Below are 18325 nucleotides of genomic sequence, written 5' to 3'. Positions count from 1 at the left end.
ATGTTTATTTTAATGTATATAATACATTTATGAGGTATCTCATAAACATTTCGAAGATCGATTTTTTTTGAGCCACCCTATTTATTTATACGTACTATATATATGTATATTATACATATATATAGTACGTATAAATAAATGCAACGGTTCATCACGAATTTTCTCGGTGGATACAATCCGTCATTGATTTCAACGAGAATAAAGAAATTTAATATTACAATAACAAACAAACCTTTACGGTAAAATTGACTTGTATTTTTCTGGCACGCAATAAATAAAAATTTGTTTATGGGAAAATAATTCAAATTTTCCTAATGATTTTTAATTTGTATAATATTTTTGTTTATGATTATTCTATCTGTAATATACAAAGCCAATAAGTAAAGAAAAGCAAAAATTGATATTCTCCAAATCACAAGTTTTTATTAAATTGTATATTTTTTCTTTTATTGTAATAAGGTTACTTAATTACTCATTGTATTATTGTAATGCAGGTAGTACTTAATGTATGACAATGTCAATTAAAGCACGATAATATGTATGTATTAGTATATATCAGTATACCTTATATCATTTGGTTACTTTGTCTGTTCATAGTAACCATAAACATAACAATTGTTTGCCCTTACTGCATAAGACAGTATAGAATTACTTTTGAGTTATAATAGTATAAATCATTATTAATATGGTATTCGAAAGCTTGTTATGAATTACTGGTCAGGCCCCACACATCGGTAATCCATATAAATGTCTAATACTGATAATTATTATGTTAGTTACACATTTTAACATATTAATTATCGAGTTCCAATATTCAAGCAAGTAATTCGATGACTTCTATAATAACTACTTTGTTTCTTGCTCCAAAATTTCTGTAAATACCAACAATTAAAGAAATCATAGAATTTTAATAAACCCTTTTTTAAAATAGTAGATAATTGGGATAATATATTCTAATTTTAAATAAATATTTTCTATGCATTACACAGAGTAATTTATTAAGCATACTACTACCTTATCTCTTTTTTTAATAATGATGTTTTTAAAAAATTATAGATTAAAATTTAATTAGTTTTAATAAACCTTTGTAAATATAAATTTTATTTTAGGAAAAAATTATTTCTAAGGGTAGTTTTATAGATTATATGGTTTATAGTTTTAACTACCAGTTTGGTAGTTAAACAGTCACTTATTATTATTTTCATACAATTAAATGGAAAATGACCTAAATAAAATTTCAAGTTTGGTTTTTTTATTGTTACTTTTTTAAATATTATCATTTGAATAATTAAAAAGGGGGAGGAGCGAAGTAATGTTCAGTGACGATCTATTTTTACCTTAACACACAGATGAAAATTTTTCTGTTTCGCACTTCATTTGCCTATAACTAAGAATTATATAATTATTTATAGTTATCAGAAGACGTATAACATATAACAATTTAAAAAGTAATAATACCAAACTGATTATCAAATTGTGAAACTTGTATTTAGATAATTCACTGTATAATAATAAAAAAATTATAAGTGTTTCTAAAACTTTCAATAGTTACTGTTAAAATCTACCCTTAAAAATAATTTTTTTTACAATAAACTTGATACTTACAACGGCTTATAAATATAAATTAAATTTCAATCTATACATTTTCATAAAAAATTATTATTTAATTAAAATATGAGGAGTACATTAATAACAATATATAATACTATAATCTTTAATGCTAAGAGTATACTCATACTTAATAAATTACATTGTGTAACGCATAGTCATATATAATTATAGTTGATTCATCATACCAACTACCATTTCTTAAATCTAATTCACGATGAATTTGTTTTACTAATTTCTGGCTATAATTTATTTATGGACAAAAACATAACTTCAAACATTTTTTAATTTTTTTAAATGACTATACTGAAATATTCAAATAATTTTGTATAATGTTACTGTTTCTAAAAATATGGCAGCCGGTCGTCATTCACGTTTCACGTGTTTTGATAGTTTAACATATTTTATATTAAAAGAGGTTAAACGACGAAGGAGTTTCGATGTTACTGAGCTACATAGATTATTGTGTATGGGCTTTGGTGCAAAATATTTTGCCATGAGATACAGAATGAATCGACTAATGGATGTACTAGACTATCTTTTCTATACCAAACGACTGACTTTAGTCGAACCAAAAACCCCACACATAAATAATGAGGCTATTATAACAAGAAATAGATCAACAAATAATGAACTCAGTAAGTCATACCGAATTGTATAAAATGAATGTTTAAAATTTACTCGAACTTGTACATCAAAAATTACTAACATTTTAAATAAAAATGAGTTTGAAGTTCAGATTATGATAAATTTTATCAATAGTAATTCTTTATTTACATTTCCTTTTGAAAGGTAATTTCTGAAATAATGGCTTCAACGATAAGGCATTACCTTTAATAAATGATGATAGCACTAAAAATAATACTTTAAGTCATATATAATTATTTATCAAAATATTTTTAGTCTAATGATATTTATATTATACAGTGTCTTTATTGCACGATATTTTGAAAAATTAATAACTTTTAATTAAAAATTGAGAATTATTTTACTTTGACGATAGTAGAATAACCGTGGTATGCATTTTTTTTTATTTCTGTGATGTTTCAAAAGCTTTCATTTGGTATAGTATAGAATTCGTTAGACCTTCCGAACATTTACAAATATCGAGTTAAAAAAAATTTTATGCGTAGGTGATCTCTTTCTTTCCTGATAACCCTTCCTATAGTTATGTTTTTCTTTTAATTTTCACAATAAGCACACACAGGAAAGATTTTCGTCTCTAGTAATGCTATTAAAGTTTATTAAGATCATTGTTTTCATAAAAAAAGTCATATTAGTTTATATATTCAAAAAAAAAAAATTGAAAAGTGCCATTTTTCATGATAGCGTTTTTTTGTTACTTTTATTTAAATTTCTAAAATTGAGAGGAATTTTTCTTGTTTTCTTGACTCTTTAAATAAATAAAAATCGGTTTTTTTATATACTTCCTTTTGAAAGGTAATTTCTGAAATAATGGTTTAAATTTTAATAACAATCAATCATTTGATTTTAATATGATAAACAATTTATGTGTTGAGTTATTATCGTTAAAATAAATACCTTTTATATGTATAAAAAATTAGATTAATTCAATTAATGTTTCTTTGCTATAAAAATAATTAAAGGAGAGAAAGAGAAGTGAATGTAATGCCATATAATTCAAAGTTATGTACTTCTATTTAAGTCTCTACGACCAAAATATGTTAGTTTATAAAACTAGTGAACTACTGAGAAAATCTTTGCATTGTAACTCTTTAATAGGTCTGATCAAATTAAAAATGTTGTGTGAAACAACTGAAAATGAAACTTTTATTTGTCTATGATAATATTAAGTAGTTTATTCAACGTTTTACACTACTATAAACCCGATGCGCCTGGTCAAATATAAAAGGGTTTATTAACAAGACATTTTTGTGAGCTAATTTGACCTGTTCTGATACTGATATTATTAATTATAATACTATACACTAAATAATGACATCTGTATAATAAATATTGTCTTTGAGTTACCTCCCAAGAATAATCGATTAAAATAATATGGCTTCAATAGATTATATTTTAATATTCTATATTTTATACTAGTAGGATAACATCACCAGTAAATTAACAATATCAATTGTATAACTAAAAATTTGTATAATTAATTTAAATCAAATTGTAAATAGTTTTATTTCAAAAATATCTAAATCTAGTTGTTCTGCAATATTACAATTTTTGATAAAATTAATTTTACTGAAAATTCTATTTTTCATTTAATTAATTTAAATGTTCGTTTAATTTAATTAAGAATATTTGTACATTATTACTGTAGAGATTTTTTTAGAGAACAAGTATGCATTATTATTATTATGAGTCTGGTGTCAAACTATAAACTGATGATATTATCCTGTATTGTAACTATTATCAAATTTCTTTAATGTATTAGTGTGTGTTATATGTTAAGACATTATGACCACCAACTTGTTATCAAAATATCAGAACAGTTTTTATTCAAACAACTCTTGGATAATTGCTCAGAATGCTTGTCAAAAATTTGATCCTGCTGATGTATCCATTTCAAGGGATTGGCATCAAATGGGAAATCATTATCAGTTATTTTCAAACTTGGTCATATAAAAATCATCCATACAGCAATAAATTTTTACTTACTAAATTATATATTACAATAGATCAAAACTAAAGGAAGACCAATTACAAATCAAAAAGAATCTGGTCGCTGTTGGATATTTGCTTGTTTAAATGCAATAAGAATACCGTTTATGAAAAGATTTAAAATTAAAGAATTTGAATTTAGTCAATCGCATATATTTTTTTGGGATAAAGCAAGTTAATGAGCTAAATAATATGTAATACATTTTAAATAGAAAATAACCTAAACAGCTATGTTATATATAATTTATTTATTAAATCATTTTAGGACACTATTATATAAAAAATATAATATAGAACTTTTTTTTATTCGATTAAAATATTCTTGTGTCGTCGTCATCTCCTTAGCGCCTATCCCAACTATTTAGGGTGGACTCTAGTTTACAATTTGACAGGATTTTTTACACTGACTGTCGACCTAAAGAAACCTCAATATCACTTTGAGCCATAATTAACCATCAGGGCAGCAAGGTGTGGGTCATTGTTAGATTTCCTTTAAGGCCACCCATCAGTTAACCAATAGCAAATAGCAAGCTGAACATTAGTACTAAGACAGCGGCTGAATGATCCACTTCGCCACACCACACCCCTATTAAAATACTCCTAATAATAATTTATTATATAATTACATAGAATTAAACTAAATTCATGAACACTTATTTTATAATGTCATTTTTGTATTTTATATTGAAATTAATCACGTTTACAATACCTATAGATTGAAAGAAGCAATTACTTTTTAAATGCTATTGTTCTCACTGCGAAACGTGGAGATTGTTTAGATTCTAGATTAGTCATGTCTTTATTACACGTGAGTATTAAAAATTAAGTTATAATAAATAAATTAGATAGCTATATGAAAATATAAATGATACAATAAAAATCTTCAAATTTAATGTAATCGAAAAATAATTTCAATATAAATAAATCCTTAGACTCCTATTGAAGATGGTGGGCATTGGAACATGGTTGCAAATATTATTCAAAAATATGGATTAATGCCCCGCATTAATTTTCCAGAAAGTTATAATAGTACAAAAAGTGATTTCATGAACGACATTTTAAATAGCAAGGTTCGTTTTTAATCTATAAATTAATTAAAGTTTAACTGTTAAACCAATAAAATAATTATGAATTTCAAAAAAATTATTGTTGTTTTTGCAATATCAACATAATTGATTACATTAATAATTTTATGATAATGAAATCTAAAATAAATTTATAATTGTATCTTTATTACAATTTAATACTGACTTTAAGCTCAGAGAATATGCCGTTGTTTTACGAAATATGGTTATTAATTCTGCAACGGATGATGTTATTCAAAGTGAAATAAATAAATACATGTGCATAGTATATCGGATTGTGGGAATATGTCTTGGAATACCTAAAGAACGTTTTGAGTGGTCTTATTATGACTGTGATCATAAATTACAATTATTCAATCAAATAACACCTTTAGAGTTTTATGAAACTTTTGTCAAACCGGTGTTTGACGTTTCAACTAAAGTACATTCTTTTAATATTCAGTTTTAAGTAAACAGCTCATACATGAAGGCAAAATTGTAATACCAATTTTGCTATTATAAAAATATTTATTTTTAAAAAAATCTGTAAAAGTGTCATATTTTTTTGATTTCTTCAATTTTAAAATCTTTATAATCATTACATGGAATACAGAAATATATCTAAACAATATATATTTTTCATTTTATAAACAAAATATATTTCTATTCTTTTGATCTAGTAAAAGTGAAATAATTATTATAATTCAGAGCATATTTTAAGGAATTTTGATTGGTTGACACTAATATAAGCATATTTGTGATGTAAGTTTGCGTTAAATTACCTTAGAACAGTTATCCAATTAGAACCCAGGATTTCAATTGGCAGAAGGTAGGCATTTAAAAAAATATTTTTTCTCTCGACGCAATATTATTAAGTTAAACTTTATAGATAAAATAGAATTTTTAACTATATGAAGAGGCTAAAAAATTCCAAGACTAATGAATTTTATGAAAATTCTTTTCTCTTAGAATAAGTCCAAAATACCTCACTGTGTACTATTACTATGAATTTAGCTAAATCAATATCTTATCTGTTAAATTTAAATCTGTTGAATAAATAGGAAATCGTTACTTTTGACCTGCCTCCTAAGTATTTTATAATTATTTTTTGCTAAAAATATTATATTTAAAAAAAAATGAGGACAAACTATTTTTGAAAACATTAAATTGGAGGGTCTCTTTTACAATTAAAAAAATATCTCCAGAGGGACTTCTTGGAGGCATGAGGTATTTTAATTTTACCAGTAAACATGACATGACTATTAATTTTTTGATTAATAACTTCACTAGATAACACTTACGTCACATATTTTATGGGTTAAAATATGCTCTGATGTAAATTTATGTATAAATTAATGAAATATATATATATATATATATTTATTCTTACAAACCTACAACACTAGCAAAAAATGATATATTCTACTAATACATAACGATATTATTTCAATCTACATAAACACTTATAATTGTCTATTGATAAGGTGTGTTTAGTATCCGACCCACGACCTGGTCACTTATTCGGTCATCTCTACGAAGTGAATATGAGTAATAATATGGTGGAAGGCTCTCAAGTAGTGTTTAATAATCAACCAATTGAAGTTTTGTTACAAGCATGTTGTGATTCTATCATGAAACGTAACGAGCCAGTTTGGTTTGGTTGTCAAGTAGAACAGAGATTTTCCGATAAATTATCGTGTGCCGACTTACAAATGTTGGGTTATTATATTCTAAAAAAATCTAGAAAACTTAATTTCCTTTTTTTTAGACATGATTTTAAATCTACTTTTGGCACAGATGTGTCGCTACCAATTTCTAAATCTGAACGGATATTGTACTACGAATCCAACTCATCGCATGCAATGATTTTTACTGGAGTTCATATTGAAGTATTTTTTATTTTCATCTATCAATATTCGTATTGTTTAGTTGTACAGAACAATTAAAATGAATTTGATAATTTAGTGTGAACAAATAAAAAAATTTTGCGTTGAAAATTCTTGGGGTCGTCCTAAAAACAACGGAAATATAGTGATGACCTCAGAATGGTTTAAAGAATACGTTTATGAAATAGTTGTTGACAAGACATTACTTCCTGAAAACGTAATTCAAGTGTTTGATCAAAAAAGTATAATTCTAGAACGATGGGATCCGTTGGCTGCTTTAATAAATTAAGCTAAACACTGTTAAAAGCGCTTATAGGAGATATTTATCAATATCTTAATTAGATCTATGGTAACATATAAAATTAGTAAAATTTTTCTGGAAAATACATTTTCCAATTATAAATTTATATTTTTCAAGATAATTTTTTACAGAATTCTCTTGTGTCTATCAGTATTATGAATAAAACAAACTTTACACCAAATATTCTGTATAATAATGTAAACAATCTTTTTAACAGAAAATTATTATCATTGTTTTTAATAAACTGTAGCAATTAACATATTTAGTTTATATTATCAAACATATATTAAACCTATTTAAATCATATGAGATAATAATCATGAAAATGAATAGGATTAAAATTAAAAACTCCGAATTTTAAACATAGTTCCTCTTTTATGTGATCATTTAAGTCTCTTTATAGTTGGATTTTGAGTTTTGCCAACCTATGCATATTTTATGCAACGAGTAATTTTGCTATTTAAATTTATTGTTTCTTTTTCCATTATAAAATGTGCACTTAATCATATAAATAAAATAGCACAATTCATTGTAAAAATATTGCGTATAAGTAGTTCTTTTTCTTCGTTTTTTCTTGTAAAAATATACAATCTAGTAACTGTTAATAAAAATTCATAAGTTCTATATGAAAAACAATTATTTAAGTACTTGTGATAAATAAGCCTGATTAAAATAAATGGTCAACAGGACCAATTGAGTATGTTTTAGGGATCATAATGTATATAGTATAAATGAAAACTGGGAGGCAACCGCGTGAATAACACCATTAATAAGACTGAATGTGTGTATGGTTATAAAAAGAGTACAGATCAAATGAATCACCAGCACCCTCAATTATGTTTTATTATCGTCCCCTCTGAGTCTCTTTTTCTCATTGTATTCTAATTAAGATAATATTAAGCATGAACATTCTTTGCTACATAACGTGTATATGCACACCCCACATAAAACTTGCATTTGAGAACTCATAAAAGACTTAAGTTAAAAATAGTCATCAGTACTTCCGGAAAATTATAATTTTTATGTTACACATAAAATATTTCATAAGTATAAGAATAATTTCTATTATATTTTAATTCTAATAAAAATATTAAATAGACTTGTGTACATTGACTCAATAAAATATCAACAACAGCATGTTTAATTGATTGATCAATTTCTTAATAAGTCTAATTAATACTACCATATTAAAATACAAAAATTAGTTGGTTTACTGCAACTTCATAGACAATAAATCATAAATATTAAAATGTATTTATTTTTTATATTATTACTCTAAGTACCATAGCTCGTGCACTACAAGAATACATAAATAATTTATTTAAGTTTTAATTTTTTATAATAGTGCCAGATATATTGTTTTAAGCACTTTATTTCTACTTGAATTAATTTTATACTTTAAAATTACAACTTTATAGTATTTAAAAACAAATAATTATTAGCAATTAAATTTTTAAAAAATTTTATGTTTTTTAGTTAGCATTTTTATAGACACTTCCTATTTGCGGATATTCACTTAAAAATAATAATGATTAGTGCAACAACATAAATTGTTATTTTCCTGTACCGATTATTATATTGACACATGGTTGAACCGCGATTTTGGGCAGCAATTGAAAATCAGCATGATCCGTCTCCGTTAACTAAGACCCCCGGGGAGGGAATCAAACAACAAGAAGAAAACGCGCACTGACGATTAGTATCAGAGCTCCCGCTGCAATTTTTTAGTTTGTACACACATATTTGTTTAAAGAGTTTTTTTATTTACCCGACAATGCAATGCCGCAGCACACGTTCAGTCATCCGTATATAAATACAAAGCCCAAGGGTTTGTTTCTTTTCCAATGACATTATTATCTGACATCTATAAACTAGACGTTAGTTTTCTATATTTTATTTTTTATACACGTAACAGCAATAATAATAATCAAATATGGTCATAAAAAATAAAAACCCCAGTAAACAATGTGAATAATACATTCAAATAAAAATATATTACATCATAATAAATACAACATACCCTTTACGGGTTTCACACCTTGTCTGATGTGATACAGAAGATTTCGCCTGAGGTTTTCCTTTGACACTAGACAAAATGCAGTTGTTAAATACACTCATAAGAGTGTATATATCTCGTACTATAGAGATTTAATTCAAAGATATCAATGCATTCTGTTCGCACAGCCAATACTTTTAAACAAATACCATTTGAAGAAAAAACACCATTAGATACAATCAAACTGAATTGTTTTGATTCTTTACCGCTAAAATAACTCCAAAATAAATTATTACTACTTAGCTTGTTTAATTGATAAAATGATGAATAAACTATTTTTAGGTTTATAGGATGCCACAAATTTATCAAACGTAACGATTTTTTTTTATTTAATTTTACATTGATAAATCGAAAAAACTAGTGATAGTTAGAACTTATACTTTATTATTAATAGTAAATAAATAACAATTCTTCTATAATAATAAAATCTTTTTGACAATGTTTCAAGACATTGAAACAAGTTTCATAAGGTACAAACAAAATCTCATTTTTTTCTGAAAGACAAATACTACACATGAAAAATATAAATAGAGTGCAGTGGTATAGTTTATTGTTATCGTTGTTTATAACAATTTACCTATTTCCTTACTTACTAAACTCTCTCTCTCTATATATATATATATATACAAACAATTTTGTTTACTATATTAACGATATTCAACATGTAATCGTTATGCAATTTTTTCATTTTTAAATACAACGTTTAAAAGTAATTTATTTTTGTTTTGAAAATATTTGCTTTATAATATAAGTTGTATAATGTTTAACGATATTTTACGTTTATTGATATAAAGTATGTTTTCGTTTTAAACGATATAGTAATTACGTTATTCATGACGTTTTTTTGTCCTATTAATGAAAATTATTTTGTTATTATATCATTTTTAACAGTTATAAGTAATGTAACTGTTATAACATACTAAAATAAATTTTATAAGATTAATTATAAATTTTTTTTATTACAATAAATAAAAACAATTACCCTATCGTTAACTATAGAAACTATGTAGTTCAATTTATGGAACATTCAAAATTTAACTTTTTAATCAGAACAACTCTTACTAAAATTTAAAAGTTTTTCGTTTATCTTAAATAAAAGTTGTTTATTTTAAAACATTGGAATTATGTTCATTATGATCATAATTATCAAAATATGAGTAATTGTGATAAGTATTATAACGCAAGATCAAGATTTTGGCATTGGTTAAATGGCCAATCTATTTTATATATTTTTCTAATAGTTCGTATTAAATGTAAATTTTATAACCCATTAAAAACAGTTTAAAAAAAAATTGAACTATAAAAACTGTAAAATCATTGAATTAATGTATTAATAACCTACTCCTGTTCCTAAATAATGATTTATAAATATTGTACTAGTAATCTATTTACTATGTTTTGTACCTTAACTTTAAGAAAAAAAGTAATAAAAAACTGGTAGACTAGTAGTATGGATGATTTTTTTGTATTATAGGAGATTTTAATCAAATAAAATTATATTAATACCATGCGACGCAAAAAATTGACTTATTATTATTAAGATCTAACAGACGCTATATTAATTATACAGAACGTTCAGTAAGTAAGGAAACAGGTCAATTGTTATAAACAATGAGAACAATAGAATCCGTTTCCTTACTTACTGAACGTTCTGTATAATTAATATAGTTTATTAATATATAATTTTTTGGTGAACATTCTATTACTCAGTGTAAATGCTTAACATTTGATAATATACGTAATATTATTGCCTGAGAGGTGATAACTTTGTGGTGAATTAAAACCATTTTTTGAACATTAAAATTCAATAATAACTTAATTAATTGGTCCTTAGTATTTAGTAGCAAATTTTCTTTCATATTCTCTTATTGTACAATCTTTCATTATAAATTGGCACCGTGATAAGAAGTCGCCCAGCTGACCACTACAGTACGTGTCAACAATTCAACCGGCCCCAGGTGTTTGTTCAATATGCGCGCACTGATGTCAACGTTATTCTTCTTCCGGTTTAATATGTTTTCGTCGAAGTTTTAAAAAAATCACTCTTTCCAGTCAGCTACATGTTATTTTTAGTTTGTGAAAACGATGTCATATACAAATTAATATTTATCAACGTTCAAAGATTACAAATTCTTTTTTCAACATATTTTAAATCACGAATATATTACATGTTAATCAACAATAAATAAACATGTAGATCAAAGATTTATTGTAAAATAAATATAAAGGAGAAGAATGAAATTTATGACACTGAATATTTTACTATTGTTGTGGTGTTAAGGTTGATATTTTAATAATAATATAAATAATAACACCGTGTCTAACTTTATGTTAGCATATATTTTCAATTGTTATACAAAAGAGTATAAAAACAATATCAGTACACAGTAGGAAGATACGATAGTCAAAAATGTTAATGATTGTAAGTGAGTCTTGTTAGTGGCCGGCGGCCTGGACCGGTTCACGCCGCCCGTCGGCCACTCCATATGGCGCGACCTGCCGGACGTAAAGGGAAAGCACCGCGATCGCCATCCAGTGGTAAACCTGTAGTCGTGATGCGACCGCGACACTATTTTTAGTTGCGCCGAGGACACTAAATGTATTTATTGATATTGAATACAATAAAATTACTATCATTTCAATAACGCTCAAATGAATAATTAACATCGGCTAATAAGGGATGCAGGCTATTTATACCAAATCGTAAGACTGCATAGCACATCTCCATTGGATAAACACACGTGAATTCTTATTATACAGAGTCTTCAGTAAGTAAGGAAACAGCAAAATTGTTATAAGCAATGAGAACAATATAAACCCGTTTTCTTACTTACTGAAAACCTTATATAGAGTGTTCAATTATGTTTTAATATAAAGAAATTACTAATAGTCAATGACCAAAATGTATCGGAAAGATGAATAGAATATTTATATAGTAGAGATAAAAATTCATATAGTTTTCATTTGATAGGCATAGTATACCAAATAATTTTAAAAAACCCATTACAGGGGGGTCGCGGCACAATGGTGACGTGGTATAGTTGGATCAAGTATAATGATATCTGACAGTAATTAAAATCACTATCAAAAAAAAACGCTTTGATCCAAATCTTTAGATAGTGTTTAACTTTAAAAAATTGGTGGATTGATCTAAAAGCTACATGATCTGCTATTTCCTTATTTATATCCTGACTAAGATAAATTATGTCGAATGAAAAAGGGATATAAATTTTGTTTCTCATAAAAAAATTGTGTTGATCCATACACTTTTCAATAAGTTATAACATTATAAAGTTAAAAATGTAAAAAATAAAATCGAGAATTTTCACACAAAAATAGCATTGGGTAGCCATTTTCACCGTGAAGACAAAATAAAGTAAGAAATTTTATTTCAACTAATTAAGTACATTACACTAGCTTCAATTTAAGATATATATAATATAAATTAAGATATATATATATATATACTTTCCGGAACACTTTCAAAAGTAAAGTTGAAAAAGTTGTCTATTTGAATCCTGCCTGTGGGCATGTAAAGGGTCAGATTTATAAAAAAAATACACCAAATGATAAGCAATGACATCAAGCATCTATTTAAAAAAAAGTTATATTGATTTGATCATTTTTGAAAAAGTTATGGCAGTTTTAAGTAAATAAATTGAAAAAATTTCNACACCAAATGATAAGCAATGACATCAAGCATCTATTAAAAAAAAAGTTATATTGATTTGATCATTTTTGAAAAAGTTATGGCAGTTTTAAGTAAATAAATTGAAAAAATTTCAAAAATTAGCGATTTTTAAATTTGTATTTTTTTTTGAAGTTTCCTCCATTTACGGGAAATGAAGAAAATTTTTTCAATTTTTGAGGGTAATGTCTTCGACTAAATACAATTTTTAATCTTTTGACGTATCGTTGAAAGAAATCAGTTCAGTGAGAGCTGAGAAAAAGTGGTAACAGACACAAAAAAAAACACTTCATAGTAAAACCTTCTCAGCTTCGCATCGATGCTAAAAATCATCAATTTCATTTAAAAACCAATAAATCATTAGTTCAAACATTCATCTAAAACAATAAAGTTTGATTAAAACACCTTTATTTATTTTACATTGTAATAATTTTTTTGTTGCTCTATTTTAATTAACCTTAGCGAAATAGTACTTGCACAAACGTTAAATGTTTTTAATAATAATAAGTAATAGTAATGTGTTGCTGCCTAAGAATCAATTATATTTGAATTTTTACTGGTTTAGCACTACGACTTTTTTTTATTCAAACTTTATTAGTATGTTGCAATGATTGCTTTCGGTCTTCTCCATTTTTAAGTTTAATGTTTAATGCAAACCATAAGAATACTATCATCACAAAAAAGACAACTGGAAAAAATTTAAATGTTTGTATTATTTAATATTTTGAACGTAAATAAATGTCGTATAACATAATATTTCAATATCACAAATCTTATAAAAAAAACATATCAGTGCCGTTTCCAAGATTTCTTAATTTCAAGATTTAATTAATTGTTTGATTATTTTAGTTTTGCTATCAATTTTTAAAGAAAAATTCGCTAAGATGAAATAGTTAATTTTTAAAAAATAATCTATCACTGTTAAAAAATAAAATGGCCAATGTAAGACAATTTGTCCCTTTAATCAATCTTTAGATACACTACTGAAATATAAGATATTACGTACACTCTCCAATTAATCCCAATATGGCTGAATGATCGCAACTGTATGAATCGAAAATTGATTCTATTGTATAACCATTTAATAACACCAAGGACATTATGATATTTAAAAAGTATTTAAAGTGATGAAAAACTAGGAATAAATCAAAGCATCCATCAAGCTTAACATTGTCAGCATTTATATTTCTTCCGAGATATTCAATTCCCTGTTATTAAATGTACAAAATATTTATAATTACTGTTAACACTTTTAAAAATATATAAATACTATATGCTATACTAAAAAAACGGTACAATCAGTATCTGCAATAGAGAACTCTGTATATAGGGTGATTCTTTTAATTATAAACACTCGATTCCTGTTAAAATAATAATTACGTTAAGGATATAATTTTGGTGCTTTTTTGTATCATGTATTTTTTGATTTATCAGTAATTGGAAGTTATTACCACTCATTGATGAGGCGTATGTATGAAAATATTTATTATTTGACATTTTTCACTGCACCTCTCTTCCTTTCAAGGTATATATGTTTTAATAACATCCAAAATACTGATTAAAAAGTTGTTTTTGATCGAGTTATTTTCCTAAATTTATCATTTTTTATTTTAAAAACTAGTTAAATATGTATGATGCCATTAAAAAAAATTAAGTTGAGACTCATATAAGATATTAGGGTTGAAATAAAATAGTTTTGATAAACTTGACAACTTATATATTATAAGATATAGACAAAACCAACCAACAAGTATTTCCATGGCAAAATTATTATTTTAAGAAAATTAAGTATATTGAAACTTGAAAATAATTAAAATAATTTTCATTATAAAACTTTGATATGAATCTTTAGCTGATAATTGTTTAAATGAACGTAGCGTAGCAATATTAATGATGAAAGAAAAGAAGCACCTGACCTAGATAAAATTTAAACTGAGTAAATAATAAATTCCGGACAGCAAACCGAAAAAATGATACTAAAAATGTAAAACTACTGTATACGACATGACAAAATACTACAATATGGAGTACAATCCAAATAATTGCACAATTAAAACCAGTTAAACATCCCAAACACTCTAAAATTTCCGTCTAATCTCTCTTTTGTAACAATTGCAGGCTTTTAGAATGATTAATACTTAACATAATAAAGGATAAAGTGATATATCATTTATAAATAAACAAAGTGTATTCAGAGGAAGAATGTACGACACCAGACAGATATTGAACCTTGAGAAAAAGTATCAAAAATGGGCACAAATGGAAACTGGTAAATGGTGCGGTTTTTATAAAGTTAACAATAAATATGACATAATAACCACACAATTGTCCTTAAAAAATGTACGTCATTACAAGCATTGATAATCTAACGGTTTTTGTCACCGAAGTGATAAGAAATAAAAGTTACTTCAAGGTACAAAAATTCGCTGGAGGACTTAAAAAATGGATTCGTACAAGGTAGAATAGTAATAGCTCCTTTGTTATTTAACTTAAAGAGAGTACATAAATACAATAATGGGGCAAAAAATCTAAAAAGTAATTATTAACTAATCAAGAAATATACGTAACTAAAAAATAACAAAAAAAATTTTCCCTAAACACCCTTAACAATGCTTTAGAAAAAATATAAACTTATTAAAAAAAACTGGCTAAAACAAATCACAAGTACTCACTTTTATTTAAGAAACAAAGAAACCCAAATGTACAATCTGTAATTTGGGATGGAATTACACAATATTTAATCATTTAAGCCAGTAATTTTTCGATATACTATGTAATTTATTAAAAATACTAACTCCAAATAATTATTTTTTAATAAAAATATACTAAAATAAGTTTACTTATATTTATAAGCTATGATAAATATCTAAATGATAAATAATAGCAATTTTTAGAGGTGTCTTTTCAAAGTTACATAGAATCCTATGAATAATGGACTAAACAAATATTGACTGGTCACTAGCCAGTTTTGAAATATTACTTTTAAGGTTAAGCATTAAAAGATTATGCAAGTTGCATGCAGAATAATAAAGCGATTAAGCGACGCTTTTTTTTTATTATAACATACAAATAAGAATACTTCTAAATTGTATATCTCTCTTAACTATGTCTAAAAATTATAATAATTCAAATATTATCATATCCGTCCATGTTAAAAACAAAATATTATGAGGACATAACCATTTTCGTATGATGGAAAAAAGGAAAAATTTTCTTATGTACAATCTCCAATGAAAAATTTTCACTTCTCCATTGTATGAAACAAGTTATACCTTCACCGTGTTTTTCTTAAGTATAACCTCCCAAGAATTGAGACGGTGTGGCTGACTCGGTTGACGCGCACTGCTTTGGGTTCAAAACTCGGTCACAGGTGGTTTCATTCATTTGCCTAGCGAGAGATAAGTTCGCTAATTGGAGACACCATCACTAACAATTATTGATTTTATTTAGTTACATATAATTCTTAAATAGTCAACTAATAACAACTTTTTCAAATCATATAATGTTTAGGAATGTCGACTTTATTTTTTTAAATGGTTACATATATATATATATATAAATAACTTGTAAAATAGAAAATCGTCTAATTAAAAAAACGACTGTTCGATAACAACATTTGGACCAGTATTTCAGATGTTATTAACAATTTAAAGTTAAAACTGATTAAAAAAAAAAAGATGACACCATTATACGTACATTATAGGGGATTATTCTAGAAAGTAATTATTGGCTGATGACTTAAAAATTGTATGTAACTAAAAAAAAAATAAACAATTTTTTTCCAATATTTTATTTTATTTTATAATTTCACGGGCAGAAGGCCTTTTTACAAATAATACAAGTACATAAATTAGGTTATTGTAACATTGAAAGATATATATTAAAAATATTGTATTTATTTTGCGAGTAATCGAGTGGTTTATGATAAACCGATCACCTTCTTTTTTAAAAACAAAGGTTTACACTAATGAAAAAAAAATGTTTAAAAATTAAAAAATTAATGATGACTTATGATTACTATTATTTAAAAATAAAAAAATATAATTAAAATACTAATTAACTTTTAGAATTAAACAATAATTTTTAATATATTTTTTAATATTGAATTAATTAACAGATACATCCAATTTTCAGTTTCATGCTAACGATTTGAACTCATTGCAAAGTTCATTGTCCGAACAATAGTTATAGATCTAAAATTGTAACTGTATATTTTAGCTTAGCTTGTTTTTTATTTTTTTCATATCGATAATCTGTTGCTTATTGACAACGTCATTGTCAATTGATAATAAATCAATTATTTGTTATTTTGTCATGTTTTTATTATTAACAATGGTTTTTTTATTAATGAAATTGTTTTTGACATTTTTGAAATTTTGATCCTGCTAAATTGCACTAATATTGTTGTCTGCGTTTACATTAATCCGCATTTGTATTGTCCATTTATAGTTTACTTTCTCAATCTATAAAGTTTTTAATATCTAAATTTCTCGATTCTTATTTTCTTTTCATTGGTAATATTAATATACCTAAAATTTTATGGATATATCATAATAGTTTTTTTTAAACCTGATCTATCTAAACTTAATATTTTTCACTCAGAGATCAATAATAATTTTTCATTTTTTAATGTACTGCAATTTAATGATATTTTAAAATTGTATAATTCTAGCTTGATTTAGTTCTTTTCTTCGCCCTGCCTTATTAATATTCTTACCTTTAAAATATAGTTCTTTTGTGTCTTCTAACTATTCCGCAATCAAATTTTTTACATGTAATAAATCATTATCTTGGCTGAATAAGTTGTTCTTAAATGTTTTGTAATTTAAATATTAATAGAGCTGTTGATTTTTTTTATTCCAAAATTGAAAAAGTGATCAATTTATTTGTTCCTAAACCAGTAAAAGATAATTCAAGATATCTAATTTGATTAAGTAATGATCTAAAACTTAAATAACGAATAAAAAGATTTTCACAAAAAATTTAAAACCACTAATGATCCATCAGTTTGTTTTTTCTAATTTACGCGCTCTATGTAAATGGCAGACAAAAAATGATTATTCTCGACATAGAATTTCAGTTTAAAGT

At 25.3% G+C, this 18325-nt stretch overlaps 1 protein-coding gene across 1 annotated transcript; it reads left to right on the top strand.

The window, feature by feature from the left end:
• Window positions 1-4038: 4038 nt before the first annotated feature.
• On the top strand, window positions 4039-9864 carry LOC126898299 (bleomycin hydrolase-like). The gene is made up of 7 exons (XM_050672240.1): window positions 4039-4197; window positions 4260-4412; window positions 4958-5050; window positions 5175-5312; window positions 5500-5748; window positions 6791-6973; window positions 9832-9864. The coding sequence occupies exons 1-7, from the start codon at window positions 4039-4041 to the stop codon at window positions 9862-9864; spliced, it is 1008 nt and encodes a 335-aa protein (XP_050528197.1).
• The last annotated feature ends 8461 nt before the right edge of the window (window positions 9865-18325 follow it).

This window comes from Daktulosphaira vitifoliae, unplaced genomic scaffold (genome assembly GCF_025091365.1).
Source record: "Daktulosphaira vitifoliae isolate Bord-2020 unplaced genomic scaffold, ASM2509136v1 Scaffold_2, whole genome shotgun sequence".
Lineage (NCBI taxonomy): Eukaryota > Metazoa > Arthropoda > Insecta > Hemiptera > Phylloxeridae > Daktulosphaira > Daktulosphaira vitifoliae.
Note: the sequence above shows the minus strand (reverse complement) of the source record. Positions and strands in the feature narration are given on the sequence as shown.

Bases quoted from the DNA above. Each gene is read 5' to 3' on its own strand.
- LOC126898299 (XM_050672240.1), top strand. From the start codon at position 4,039: ATGACCACCAACTTGTTATCAAAATATCAGAACAGTTTTTATTCAAAC. The intron at 4,198-4,259 runs GTCATATAAAAA...ATATTACAATAG, and splicing joins ATCAGTTATTTTCAAACTTG to ATCAAAACTAAAGGAAGACC. The intron at 5,313-5,499 runs GTTCGTTTTTAA...ACTGACTTTAAG, and splicing joins ACGACATTTTAAATAGCAAG to CTCAGAGAATATGCCGTTGT.